The sequence below is a fragment of the Anser brachyrhynchus genome (genome assembly GCF_964034855.1).
Source record: "Anser brachyrhynchus genome assembly, chromosome: 3".
NCBI classification, from domain to species: Eukaryota; Metazoa; Chordata; class Aves; order Anseriformes; family Anatidae; genus Anser; species Anser brachyrhynchus.
The window spans coordinates 61,168,092-61,181,953 of NC_137696.1; the positions used below are offsets into that span (position 1 = coordinate 61,168,092).

The 13,862-nt window shown below is 46.6% G+C and overlaps 1 protein-coding gene across 5 annotated transcripts in view; it reads left to right on the plus strand.

The window, feature by feature from the left end:
* Positions 1-356: 356 nt before the first annotated feature.
* TMEM181 (transmembrane protein 181) overlaps positions 357-13,862 on the plus strand; it is a 34,988-nt gene continuing 21,482 nt past the window's right edge. The window contains exons 1-2 of one of the 5 annotated variants that reach the window (XM_080587055.1): positions 357-715; positions 11,418-11,521. In XM_080587055.1, the coding sequence (XP_080443181.1) occupies positions 585-715; positions 11,418-11,521 (235 nt within the window). In that variant the 5' untranslated portion in view covers positions 357-584. Of the gene's footprint in view, positions 716-5,919; positions 6,066-10,512; positions 11,022-11,417; positions 11,522-13,862 lie in introns of those variants that run through there. The other 4 variants (XR_013949249.1, XR_013949250.1, XM_080587057.1 and 1 more) reach the window with 4 other exon arrangements.

Here is a 13,862-nt window from a genome sequence, read left to right on the forward strand (position 1 = left end):
AAACCAAACCAATCCAGCTTCCTGAGGCCAAATGGGGATGGTATTTCCACAGGAGGGGCGTTAAAGTAGGCTTCTCTCTTTATAGTTATACTCTCTGGAAAACGTAATGCCGGATCGCCAGCAGGATGTTTTCATTTGGAGTGCGGGTGCCACAGCTGGCGGCAATTTAATTCGTGGCGAACATTAAGGCTGGAATCGATGTTTTTAATTGGTGTATTTGGGAATGAGAAGACAAAGGGTTTGGGGATAAGAAACGAAGGATCTGTGTATAGTTAAGTGTTAAGTATCTTTGTATATACGCGTGTATGTGTACAGGGTACGCCTGGCACGGGCACTGGCCCTCCACCTCCCAAGGGAGCGGGAGGCGGTGCCGGAGGAGGCCGGGTGCCGGAGGAGGCCGTCCCCCGGCAGAGGCCGTCCCCCGGCAGCCTCCCCCCGCGGCCCCCGCCGCCTCCCCGGCTCGTCCCGGCCCTGTCCGCGGTGCTGAAGCGGCCTCGCCGCGCTCGGGGGCCGGCCCCGCCGCGGAGCAGCGCCGTGAGGGGCGGTGGGGCGGCGCCATGGCGGAGCGCGGCGCCTGAGGCGGCATGGAGGCGGATTTCGCCGCCTTCGGCAGCCCGCTCTGCGGCGAGCTCAAGCGCTTCTGCAAGCGGCTGCGGGAGGCCTACAGGGAGATCAAGGAGGACCTCACGCCCTACAGGGATGACCGCTACTACCGGTACGGGCGGGCAAGGGGGGCACCGGTAGCCGTGGCTGTAGAAGCCATGAAGTGGGGCTGGAAGGGGTAGAGGAAGGGCAGGGGGATCCATTGCTAAGGGCTGAGGTGCGAACGGGCGGGCTGTGTGCGTGCATCGCCTCTGCCTGGCTCCGTCTCCGGTGTCCGCTAATGGTGGCGGATGGACGGTGTTGGCCTTTGGAGATGACACGAAGCGAGGCATGCCGGAGGGCTGAGATCAAATGGAAACGTGGATCAGAGAAAGGGGCTCGAAAGATAGGGTGTAAATCGGGAGAAATGCCAGGAGCTACACAAATGCAGGTTGGGGAATGAGCAGTTATATAACATTTCTCTATTAAAGGGGATAGGAATTATAGTGCCTCATCAAATAACCACGCACCAAGAAAGATGTAGATGTGGTGCATACTCTGTTCAGACAAAAGGAAAGATTAGGTCCCCTGCGAGGTCCCTTCCAGCTCAATTTTACCATGACTCTGAGCATAAACACTTGTGTCAGTGCTTATGCACAGCATCCCAGTTCTCCTGCTTACACCGCTGGACTTCAGTGTGCCGTGCCTGCTTTCCCGTGAAGGATGTGGTCTGGCATATTGAATCTGACTCGTTTTTCTCAGTAGCAAAGGCTACAGAGAGTCAGGCAGGTTGGAAATGCCACCTGGCAGCTTGGCGGAGACAACCACCATCCCCCTGTCAGAACAGGGGCTCCTTGTACCTGAGCATGGCGTGTGAAGTCATGGGAGGCAACAAGGCATGATGAGTGTACAATAATGAACATTGGCACTAGAATGAGAAAAGAAGGGAGAAATAAGCTTTGGATTAACAAACGAGAGGCCCTGGGAAATGCATGTGGTCAGCCTTGTTGCCAGAAAACACCCAAGCTCTCTGACGTAGATTCCCATTTACTCATTCTGATGACTACAAGTGTGTAAGGAAGGCCTTTCTGTGTTGAACAGAGAAGACATGACTCCACTGAATCAAATGGGCTTGTGGAGTTAGTGCTAGATTGCCCTTCTTTCAGTGAGGGTGTCCCGAGAGGTATCAGCTGGAGAACCTGTAGGATGAAAGGTGCTGTAATCAAGAGATTTTGTGCTCTTGGGGAGGAGATAACTTTTCATGGTGTAGACAGCATGCTACTACTCCTCTGCATTCCCAGGCCCTTAGCCTAACTGACCTAATGTGGAATAAGTTTATTGATACTGTCACTGCATACCTGCTGTTCTTGTGTTTCCCTTTAGCGTTCTGGATGGATGTCTGGAGTAATCAGGTTACTAAAGTTGTCTGAAGCAATTAGGTTACTAAGAACAAGTAACATCTTGTATCAGACCAACAAGGTGAAGAGACAGTAAAACTGTATGGTTTTTCCTCTCACACACTGTGTCCACAAATGTGTGGCTCTCCACTGCTGTCTTAACTCCCCTCCCACTGGGTGAGCAAGCCATTTGGCATCAGCTGGCACTTTCCATTGCCTTTAAGGAAATTGAGATCTCTAGTAAGTGGTAGGGAACAAGGGGGTGTGGCAAGGCATTAGCTTGCAAGTAATCAATATTTTCCAGAAAAGAAAAGATAAATAAAAAGTTGGCTGCTGTAGTCTCACTTCTGAGTTGTGTAAGGACATCCTTCTTGGGGTGCCAACAGGGATCTGGAAAGCTCAAAATCGGAAGGCTTTAGGGCAGAGGTGATACAGAAATGGAAAAATACAAAGCTGTCCCCTTTGGGACAGGAGGGCAGTAGCTCTGCTTGACCCAGACATGCTGCTGACACATTGGGAGTGCTCATCCGCAGTGATAGGGAGTGGGTGAGAGGAGATGACCTCGCCCAGAGGCGGCTGATGAAGCTCTTACCCCAAGTGACAGCGCTCATGCTGCATGGGTGGCTGAGTCCTTTCTGATTCAGCTCTGAGGCTGTCCCAGTTCAGTGACACCTTTTGGGTGATGGTTTCCCTTAAAGCACCGTGCTCTTTAACGTGTGGTTCAGCATCCATCTCTGAGCGGCCTGTTCCTTGGGCATGGGTGATACCAAGGGTGACAGGCTCATCTGCCATCCCAAGCTGGGCCATCCTCACTATGCCACTGTTAGATGAAGGGGAGGCCATGTCAGTGAGTTTGTTCTGTCCAATAACCCAGAGCAGTCTCTAAACTGTGTCCCCTGGTGTACGTCCCCGTGAACAAGCGTCAGCTTCCCCAGCCGTCTGGCAGAGGACAGGGAGAGCGGGGCCAGCCATGTCTCAGCGCACCGATTAATGCCGTCTGTCTAGGTTAATAGTTCCCTTGGGCAGACATGGCACTTCGTAAAAGAGATGTTTACAGATTAATGGGTGTGATACTAAATAACCTCATTGGTGACCCAAATACAAGGTTGGTCTGGACGTAGTATGCCTAAGATTAGTCTGTAATACACCAGGAGATGCTTGGTGCAGTAGATAAGATCAGAGAAGGCAGAAGAAGGGAAAAGCGGCACATTCTCCTGTCAGTCCTGGGGACTGCCACAAAGCCTGTCAGCCCTTGATTTATTACAGCAGCTTCAGGATTTGTTCTAACTCATACCCCTGAAAAATTGCTCCAAACAAGCCGCTTCAGTGAACGCTTTGTCCCTTGCTGTCCCTCCCTCCCACTCCAGCATGTTCCTTCCTCCGCTAGCATGCCTGTTGGGCTGGATGGCAGGGCAGGACAAGGTGATGGAGGCCTGGCAGCTAATGATTCCCTTCATGGCGTTAAGTAATTTTCAGTAAAACATTGGTACCAAATGAGCTTACTACCAATGGTGATATAACATCTACGCTTTTCTCTCTTGATCATATGCAAAGCTTACTGGAAGGTACAGCCTTGAAATCAGCTGACAATTATTTCACTGGGAGTTTCCTAACTCTGTCCCCTAGCTAACGTTGTTGAGTTCAGCATGCTGAAAACATTTTGATTGGAAAGCAAGCAATTGAAGTGCCTACCTGATACACAGGAGAGAGCACGGGGTGGCCAAGTTGTGGCCTGACATTGGAGTTGCTCGACTATAAGTAACAACTTGGCATTCATGAAAAAACAATTTCTAGGTTAATGAACATAGCACACTGGCCAATCAGCTTATGCAGGGAAGCACCACATTGATGTGGAGTTTAGTAATAATACCCAGAGATTAAGATAAATGACCTACAGTCTGCCCTGTTTTAAATAAGGGATACATTATGAACTTCTGTCAAATAGTATCACATTTTTTACCTCAGAAAAACTATATATAGGACATTATTGAAACATAGTATTTCACTTGCAGCTTTACCTAATGCTTGATGTTGCTTATATGAGTAACAGAAGAGGTAATTATATATGATACTGATATTCTCAACCTCTTAACACCTCCTGTTAGTGTTTCTGGTTTGTTAAAATATAGCTAACCTTCCAAACAATTGGGAAAAGTTCATGCATGGTGGTTCTGCTGCTTTTGGGAAAAGGCTGGAGAACAGACTATAATTTGACTCAGCAATAAAGAGAAGCTGTTCATTTTTTCCTTAAAGAAACTCCAGTGCCTGCATGCTTCAGAGAACAGACTTGAAGTTTGCCAGATAGAGTTGTTCTGATAAGGACAGAATTCTTTCCACCTTCACAAACTCTTTCACAAGTTTTCAAAGTGTACGTCTGTGAGAAGCCAAGTCAGGGTCAGTGGGAACTTGTTGAAGAATTGCAGTCAAATTCCCTGGAGGTTCATGCTGCTTTTCAGCCTAGGACCTTCAAGGTGCTTCAAGCCACAGCTGGTACCTGTCTTGTTCTTCCAGAGCTAACTGCTGGGTCTCAGCAACTGGGGGAAGAACCTGAAGGACACCAATGTGAAGGACACAGCTAGGGCTGAAAGGCTTGAAGCAGCAGCAGAAAGAGCAGACTAACAGTACAGCTTCGTATGATGGGTTTAAGTTGTCGTAAAGTGGCTCTGCCACTGAGAGAAGCAGCCGTAGCTCTCCTTTCCCTAGTCACGCATATCTGCTGTCTTCCTCACCTGCCACCAATATGCATATAGCTGTTGTGACTGAACTACTGATCCAGCTGAACACTTTTTGTTCTGCGTGACTTCCAACTTGGATCATTTCCATGATCTGGGTCAACACTCAGCTGCACAAACATTTGTGCTGGCAAAAGTCAAAGAGCTGGAGTTCTTCTTTTGTCACTTGTGCTGCAGGTAAAGAGTATAAACTGGCCGTGAAATGATGGCGTAAGTGTTCAGGTGGTTAGTGAAAACAGAGTCCAGGCTGAGAGAGCATTCAGCCTGTTTCCTTTCAAGCCTCATCCACTGTTCACTTCCAGTTTTTACAACAAAGGAGGCAGACACTTCCTGCACAAATTCCCCCCAGCGCAGGTCAGACAGGGCTCTGAGTGAGGCATGTTCTTGTGAGGAGCCAAGCAGAGCGAGACTGTGACTAGAGGGAGAGGGTTTTCACAGGCACTTCCACTGAAACCGTGCCTCGCCTCTCAGCGTTTAATTTGTAAAACCAGTAACATTATTTTCACAAAATGTACAGGGTGCAACGTAAGCGTTTAAAATGTAACTCTTTGGAAGCTGGTAGATGGCAAAGAGGAATGCGGTCCCATGGCTAAGTGAAGTTGGATTTCAAGCTCTGCCACTTACACTGCTTTGCAAGTGACATTTGTCAAGTCTTGGTCTCTCTCTCTCTCAGGTTTCTATCTGTTCAGTGAGAAGAATGTATTTTTGTTTTGGTGGAGTATGAGGACAATAAATTCGGGCGTGTGTGTGAGAGAACTGAGTGCCAGAGGGATTGGAGCAGCCATGCAATGGCTCAGACGTGTGTATGTAAATGGCAGCAGCCGTAACTCTGCAGCTGGGCTTCCCAGAGCAGCAGAAACGGCCGCAGATGTAGATGTTTTCCTGTCAGTTTCTGGCCAGGGACAACTTGCTGGAGACGCCTGAAGCGGGCTGAGGGCTACCTGCTGCAACTCACAGCCACCGGTGACCCAATCCCTTCAAACGGTGGCTCGGCAGCGCCACGTGAAAAAAAATAAATATAAAACTAAAACCCATCGCCGGCTGCGGGGAGGACGTTTTTAGGGAGCGTGCCCCGCGCACCGCCCCCCCGCCCGTGTCCCCGCGCGCAGCGGCCGCCATTTGCGTAGCGCGGAGCGGGCGCCGCGCTCCCGCCGCCCCGTGTCCCCTCGGGCGCGCCGTAGCCTCCTCCCCCCCCCCCGCAGCGTCGCCCTTCGCCCCGCCGCGGCGGCGGTGCCGGCGGTGACGTGTCGGCCAGCCGCGTGGCGGCCGCGTGACGCAGGCGGAAGGCGCCGCGAGGCACGGCCGGCGGGCGGGGGCGGCGCCCGCACTGCGCATGCGGCAACGGCATGGAGCCGTGAGTGGGGGCGGTGGGGGGGGGGGACGGGGCGGCGTGAGGGGGATGCTGCGGGTCGTGGGTAGCAGATAGCGGCGTTTAGATCGGAGGGGTGGGGTGGGAGGGGGCCCGCCGGGGAGGAGAGGAGCTGGAGGTGTCCGAGGGTGTGAGGTGTCCGAGGGTGTGAGGTGTCCGAGTACAGCGCGTCTGTGCGCTGCTCGCCGCCCTTCTGCAGTTAGCGTTAGGCACTAGTGTCGGTTTAAAATACTGGCTTGCTGCCTGAGGTATTTTAAAACGCAGCACGGGGCGTAAAAGCTGGCTGACAAATCTGCAGACACCTGGGCAGCTCGTCTTGGGCTTTAGGCTGCCTTGGCTGGGCTGAAAGCATCTTCTGTGCTCTGAACAACTGCTTCCAAAATGAGGCTTCTTTTTTAGCTTTTCCCATCGATGCCTCTCAAATGTTTCATCTTTTAGGCCTTTCAGATGTTAAAAAAAGACAAGCAGTTGGTGGGGAATCATCCACTCACATTTATGTATACTCATAAATTTTGTATAACCTCCTTCCAAAAGGCAGATGTTGAACAACGAACGCACAGGAGGATTGTTTTATCTGCCTGTTATGTCAGCTGGCGGTAGGTTGGAAGGAGATACTTCAATGTGATAAGGAAGTTCTGTTATTGCAGGCAGGGACAATGAAAAATACAGCACCCTGTAGGAACACTAAATATTGTTGTTTGCTGTCAGGATAGCTGCAATTAAGATTTGGCTGAGTTCTTTCATTTGGTCTTAGAAAAATTGTTACATGATTGCTGTGACTAAAAACAGTGAGGTGTTATTACCAAGTGTCTCTGAAAGTTCTCTGGCGCAGCACTCGTACCGCCTGAGCGCTGATGGAAATGTTGGGGTGTGAGCTGCTGGGTTCCAGCATTGCTGCCTTTGTGAGTAAAAGTCACGATGTTTAGCTATGTTCTGGCCTAAGCCACCACCTGACGGCTTAGTTTAAGATCTAGCCTCATAGCAAATGGCTTCTGAGGTGAGTGAGGTTATACACGTAAATGTTTAGAGAATACACCAGAACAGACTTTGCTGCTGTGTCAGTAGACATTTCTGAAGGACCACTGTCAACGTGGTCACACAACCGGTTATGTCTGCTAATTCTTCCTGCATAGTATGGTTCTGCCGGCCAGCCGCATGCTGCGCAGTCGTGGATTCACAGGCTGGCTTAGGGAATGAGGCTCTGCAGTTATCCCACCTGATCTCATAAGGTTATAGTTCACAGGTGCAGGGTTTCCATCAGATCCGACATAGGTCAATATTTATCAGTGAGTTTTAAGTTACCTGAAACCCCACAGAAATGTTCTGTCAGTCTGACTTACTGTTCTTGTTCCCCTTTCTATTTTTGTTGGTTTTACTTTCCAACCTTGACTCTCAGTTGCTAATACTTCATTTCCTTCTGTCCTTTCTGAACTCTGTCTTGTTGGCAGTTACGGCTTTTTCAGAAGGTGTGCGTGCATGCGATTTTTGTATGTGTAGTTGGTACTTCCAGCTTGCTCAAACATTGCACTCAGTTGTGAGAAATGAGGAAATAAAATACGAATAGCTTGCCTTTTGTGTTTCACATATCTTGTGTTTGGCTCTTGCGCCTCTAGAAATTCTTATTTTCAAACTTTAAGGGCCAGAAATCAACGGATTTCTTTCAAAGAGCTGAAAGTCTTCTGTTACAAGATCCCACAGAGTGAAGTTTTAAAGAACGCTCCTCCCCTTTAGAAGGCCATAGACTTTGTGATTTATGATTAAATCTGTGATTGCTGGCAGTATCGCAATGCCAGCACCAGATTCTGATAGCTGCTGATAAAACAGCCTGAGACGGGTAAGAGTTGAGTCCGAGGAACTCTAATTCCCCATGCTCAGGTCTGTGAGCAAACCCTGCGCATACTTTTCAGTATGTATCTTAACCTCTTTTTACAAAATCCTTACGTGGATTGCTTCAAGAAATGTGCTTTTTCTCACATGAGCTATTTCATCTTCTTGTTGTTTTTTTTTGTTTGTTTGTTTTTCTCCTTTTTCTTCTTATCCTGATCTTCTGCCATTTAAAGTCTTCTGGACAGATCTGTGCAGCCTTCTTGACCTGTGAAATAGCACATACACTCAGTTGCTGAAATGGGACTTTAAGAGTACCCATATGAAAGACGAGAGAAAAAAGCACAGCGTGTCCATACTCTGTCTGGTCTCCTCTCCTTGTAAAGTGTCAGCACGCCTGTTCTTCATGTGTATTCATACCCTTCTTGACCGCTAGGTCCAAAGGTGCTGGAATAAAGAATGAGCCAATGTCTGGAACGCGCTTCTTTGAAAGACTGTGAGCAGATCTGTGCTCTGGTGCAAGAGTAAGCTAAGGCGATACCTGCTGTTAGCTGTGAGTGTTGGCTGAGTGAGCTCTGGCGGCTTTCCCATAAGGACTGTGGAGACGAAGCTGCTTTTCGTGTTCACGTTATACACCTCTCTGCAAAAACTTGGGAAACAGGGAGCTCATGAAGAGAACCAAAAATGTGCTTAGCAAGTCAAAAGTATCCTGCACCAGACTGTAGCTGTTAAGCTTGTTCCCAGATGTAAGCTGTTAAGATATGCATGAGCTTATGCGACCCTTCCCTGCATATATGTTATGAGACTCCTGTCTTCAGCTGTTATCAACCCAGGGGCTTTCCAATTTCAGACCTGGTTTCTGTGTATTGAATAGTCCCCAGTGGTTGCTCTTCCGTGAAAGATTTGGTATCCACTCAAACCCTTACATTTGATTTAGGCATGTCAACATTTTTATATGATTTTTATATACCAGGCATTTTCTTGTTTAGATTAGTATTTGTGTGTCTCAAGAGAATACCCCATATGTGTCGTCTTTGTAGATGAGGAGTACCGGGTCATCTATGGAACTGAAGGGACCAGTGAAAAATTATGAATAGGAAATTACTTCTGAGGGTGGTGTTTTCTTTTTTTTCCCCCTTTCATTTCCCCACCACCTTGGTGAGCTAAGTTGCAGTTTGAATCCTTTATGCTTTACCATACAGAAAAAATGTCATTTGTTCTGTAGCAACTCATTGGGAGAGACTGCAGTGATTCTTAAATAACATTTAGATTATTATTAATAATCCCAGTCCCTTGTGAGGCAGTCCTGAAGGGCAAAGGAGTCCAGGAAGGCTGGGCGCTCTTCAAGAAGGAAATCCTTAAGGCAGAGGAGCAGGCTGACCCCACGTGCCGAAAGATGAGCCGGCAGGGAAGAAGGCTGGCCTGGCTGAACAGAGAGCTGTGGCTAGAGATTGGGAAGAAAAAGAGAGTTTATAACCTTTAGAAGAAGGGCAGGGTGCTCAGGAGGACTACAAAGATGATGTGAGGCTGTGCAGGGACCAAATCAGAAGCTCCAAAGCACATCTGGAGCTTAATCTGGCTGCTGCCATTAAAGCCAATAAAGCATGCTTCTATAAATACATAAACAAGAAAAGGAGGACTGAGGAGAATCTCAGTCCTTTGTTGGATGTGGGGGGAGACAGTGACTAGATGAGGGAAAGGCTGAGGAACTTAATGCCTTCTTTGCCTTGGTCTTTAGCAGCAAGACCAGTTGTTGTCTGGGTACTCAGCCCCCTGAGGTGGTAGATAGGGATGGGGAGCAGAATGAAGCCCTCATAATCCACGGGGAAATGGTTAGTGACCTACTGCTCCGTGTAGAGGTACACAGGTCCGTGGGGCCAGATGGGATCCACCCGAGGGTATGGAGGGAGCTGCTGGAAGTGCTCACCAGGATGCTTTCCATCATTTCTCAGCAGGAAAGCTGCCCAGCAGAAGGGGCCCTGGGGGTGTTGGTTGATAGCTGGCTGAACGTGCGCAAGCAGTGTGCCCAAGTGGCCAAGAAGGCCAACGGCATCCTGGCTTGTATCAGGAGTAGTGCAGCCAGCAGGACCAGGGAGGGAATCATTCCCCTGTACTCAGCTCTGGTGAGGCCGCACCTCGAGTGCTGTGTTCAGCTTTGGGCCCCTCACTACAAGAAGGACATCGAGGCCCTGGAGCGTGTCCAGAGAAGGGCAACGAGGCTGGTAAAGGACCTGGAGCACAAGTCCTGTGAGGAGCGGCTGAGGGAGCTGGGGGTGTTTGGTCTGGAGAAGAGGAGGCTCAGGGGAGACCTGAGCATGGTCACATGCTCTACAACTACTTGAAAGGAGGTTGTGGTGAGGTTGGTATCAGTCTGTTCTCCCAAGCAACAAGTGATAGGATGAGAGGGAATGGCCTCAAGTTGCACCAGGGGAGGTTTAGGTTAGATATTAGGAGACATTTCTTCATGAAAAAGGTTGTGAAGCGTTGGAACAGGCTGCCTAGGGAAGTGGTTGAGTCACCATCCCTGAAGGTATAAAAGAGGAGGTATATACCTGGAAGTGTAAAGAATGTGTGGATGTGGTGCTTAGGGGCATGGTTTTGTGGTAGGCTTGGCAGTGCTAGGCTAACAGTTGGACCTGATAATCTTAGAGGTCTTTGCCAGCCTAAATGGTTACATGCTTTTACCGGTTAAAAGTGAATTAATTGCTTGCCTTGCATGTTCCCAGGCGTGCAGGGCCGGGGTACCTGCTCCCAGAATTTGGGATGGGCTTTTGGAAAGGATGCCACCGCTTTTAATGCATTTATTTCTTCATTAATCTGGTTGACCAGCACGAACACCACTGTCAGATGGTGAAAAGAAATTTTATCCCAAGCTGATCACTGTGCTTCGTCTTAATGCTTTCTCTTCTTTCCATGATGGTGCAGTCGTGTATCGCTCCTACAGCTTTATTAGAAAACAACAACTCTCCACCCTCACTGATCCTAAATCCTACACCTTTCCTGTATAAACAGGGCAGCTTTCTATACCGACTGCTATAGCAGCAGAAAATTAACTATGCCATAGCTCAGTTCTGGCACAGCTCAAAACTAAATGTTGGATCACAAGATCCTGTGCAGGTAAGCGGGTTGTTAGTGATATTGATCCTTTTATGTTAAGCTGGCATTGTGGCAAACATGGTATTTTGGATGTTTAAATGATTAATTTATGAACTAAAAAAATTGACTTTTTCTCCCTGTGAGTTAAGAAATCCTTTCTTACTCAAGTCTTAGGAAAATAGAGCATCCTAGTGTTAAAAAAAATGTGCAAAATGAATCTGCTTCACGATGCGGGTATGCGTGCCCCTACATATGTCTGATAATCCCTAGTAGCGTTAATGTGTTTTCTTAGTGTTACATGTTACCACAGAGATTGATCTAATTTTCTTTCTGGAGGAATGGATAGTGAATGGGATTTTTTTTTTCTTTAGAAATATGACTGACAGCTAATTCTGTGCTTTCTTCTGCTTCCTGTAGGTTGGCACCGATGCGGTTATATACACTATCCAAAAGACATTTTGTCCTGGTCTTTGTAGTATTCTTTATCTGTTTTGGTTTGACAGTCTTCATAGGAATAGCAGGTAAGAATGTTGCCTTTTTAAAACATTAAGTTTTTGCATGCTTTATCTAGATGTGTTGATATTTACAGAGGTGTGTAAATGCTAGTGAGCTTACTGCCCTTGAGGTATCTGAGGAAATATTACTTTTTACGGGGAGGGGGAGGTGTTTTGTATGTCACCCTTTTTTTCATAGGGGTACTTACTGCCTACACAGATTAGGTATTTGCAACTGCTTTGCAGGGGGAGTCAGAAAGAAAAACAAAACAAAACAAAATCTTTGTAACAATTTTTCAGCTGAGTACTACATTAATTTTCTTATTTACATTTTAGTCTGTAAAATAATGGTGCTAATACTGGATTTCCTTTGAGAGAAGGTCATAACTATAAAGTCTTCTAAATTTTGGAGGTATAAGTGCAACAGAAATTAAAAATATTTATATTTTAGTAATGTAATAGTACGAACTTCTTTTGTTGAACACATGAACTCAGGTCCCTAATTCCAAAAACCTCTGTGGGAGTCATGATAAGATCTAGGAGGCTGAGCACTTAGTGGCTGGATCTTGTCCTGGATATCAGCGATACTTCTGGAAGTCTGACATTTCATGTCAGAGAACTTTTCCGGGTCTAAAATATACTTGGAAGAGGAGTCTGCATACTATCACTGAAATTTTAGCATGCTAACACTCTGCTATCGGGATAGCTTCAACACAGAAGTTAAACAGCAGACAGGGAGAGGGAAAGGGAGGGACCGGTTGCACTCTTTAAGCAACCTGACCCCATTTAACAACCATTTAAGAATTTTATCAAGTCCCCCAGACTGGGGAGGACTTGGCTGCTGTAAGCAATGCTCGGTCATCTGCACAGTGCTGGGGTTCCAGGACTTGCCTGCGATTCCCTTCAGGAGCTGGAATGGTTGAGGAATTCCTGTCCCTGTGAGGTTGGTTTGCTGGATGGCTTTGTCGACAAAGCATGGACGCAGTTCATTATAATAATTTAGTTATTTTTAAAAGAAAAGTGTTTACCTTGGGAGGAGAACCATTGAGTGAATGCTTAAACTGCAATGATTTTTAGTGGCTTTTGTTGACAATTTCATGCTTGCTGTGAACAGAGGGAGGGGCACGAACAATAGAGTATTCACTCTTCAAAGGGCACAGAGTGAGTAAAACTCACCAAACCCACTATGTAAATGAAAAGGTGAAAAGGTGATGCATTCATATTTTCTGTGATGCCTGTATATGCCATTCCCCATACTCAACGTGTCTATCTGCAACTTGGGAAGAGTAGCAGAAGTCTTACTACTCACCTGAGTAAAGAAGATAGCTTAATCTGAGGTGACTGTTGCTCTTCAGTTCTTGTAACCCAAGACAGATGCAGATTTGTTTTTTTCCCAACTTATACTTGTTCTCCTTCCCTTTTCCTAATGTGTCTTTGTCATCTTTGGGGTGAGATGAGTACAGAACTCATTTTCTGTACCTTTGCAGTTTTCATGTTCCCCACCTCAGAGTGATTGCCTGCTTTCAGATAGGATTCTGTTAACTTAGCAAGACTACAAGGAAAGCAATAACAATATAGTTTAATCTTTTCTCTGTGTGTGTGTGTAGTTTTTGTTTTTTAGTAAGACCACAGCATCTTTTTAGTCAGTTGCTTTAGAAAGATTTAGTGTATTGCTTGCTAAAGGAGCAGCAGTTATGGCAGCAGAACCTCCTTGCTGTTTTGGTTGCTGTTCTTGAAAACCGTGATTACGATCTCTGTACTCCAGTATCTTTTCATATCTTTTGGTTTAAAAAAAAAAAAGTTCATTCTATTGTTTTTGTTAACAGTTACTGAAATAAGATGATTTATCAACTTCGAGCACTTACTGAACTACAATTATGCGTTTCAAAACAAAAATACTTTCCAAAAAGCTGTCCAAGCACTTTGTATGTACTTGAGAACTGAAAAGTTCAGTAACTCAGAACTGACTTTGTAGCAGGTGTCTGTTAGTGAAGTTGAGCTGAAGGTGTAATATGAAGCTTTGAATGTGATAGGATGAGTATGTCATTTTTCCATTTAAAGTCTGGTAAGGTGGTTAATACTGTAGTTAGTGGTTATAGAAGCTCAAGCAATGCTGAATGTTTAGAGCTGTCATGACAGCTAACCTAAAATAATACTTACCCCCAAAACGAGCCTACGTCACTCATAAACCCTTCTTTTCTGTTCTCCCTCTGTACCAACTTTGAAGTCCATGGTCTTTGTGAAAAACTGTTTTTCTTACAAAATATTGTAATACTAAGTTTATAACTGAAACAGCATGTTTTAAGGATTAATAACTTACAATAAATCCCCAGACCAAGTAGATAAGGGAGAGACCATTTGGATAGGG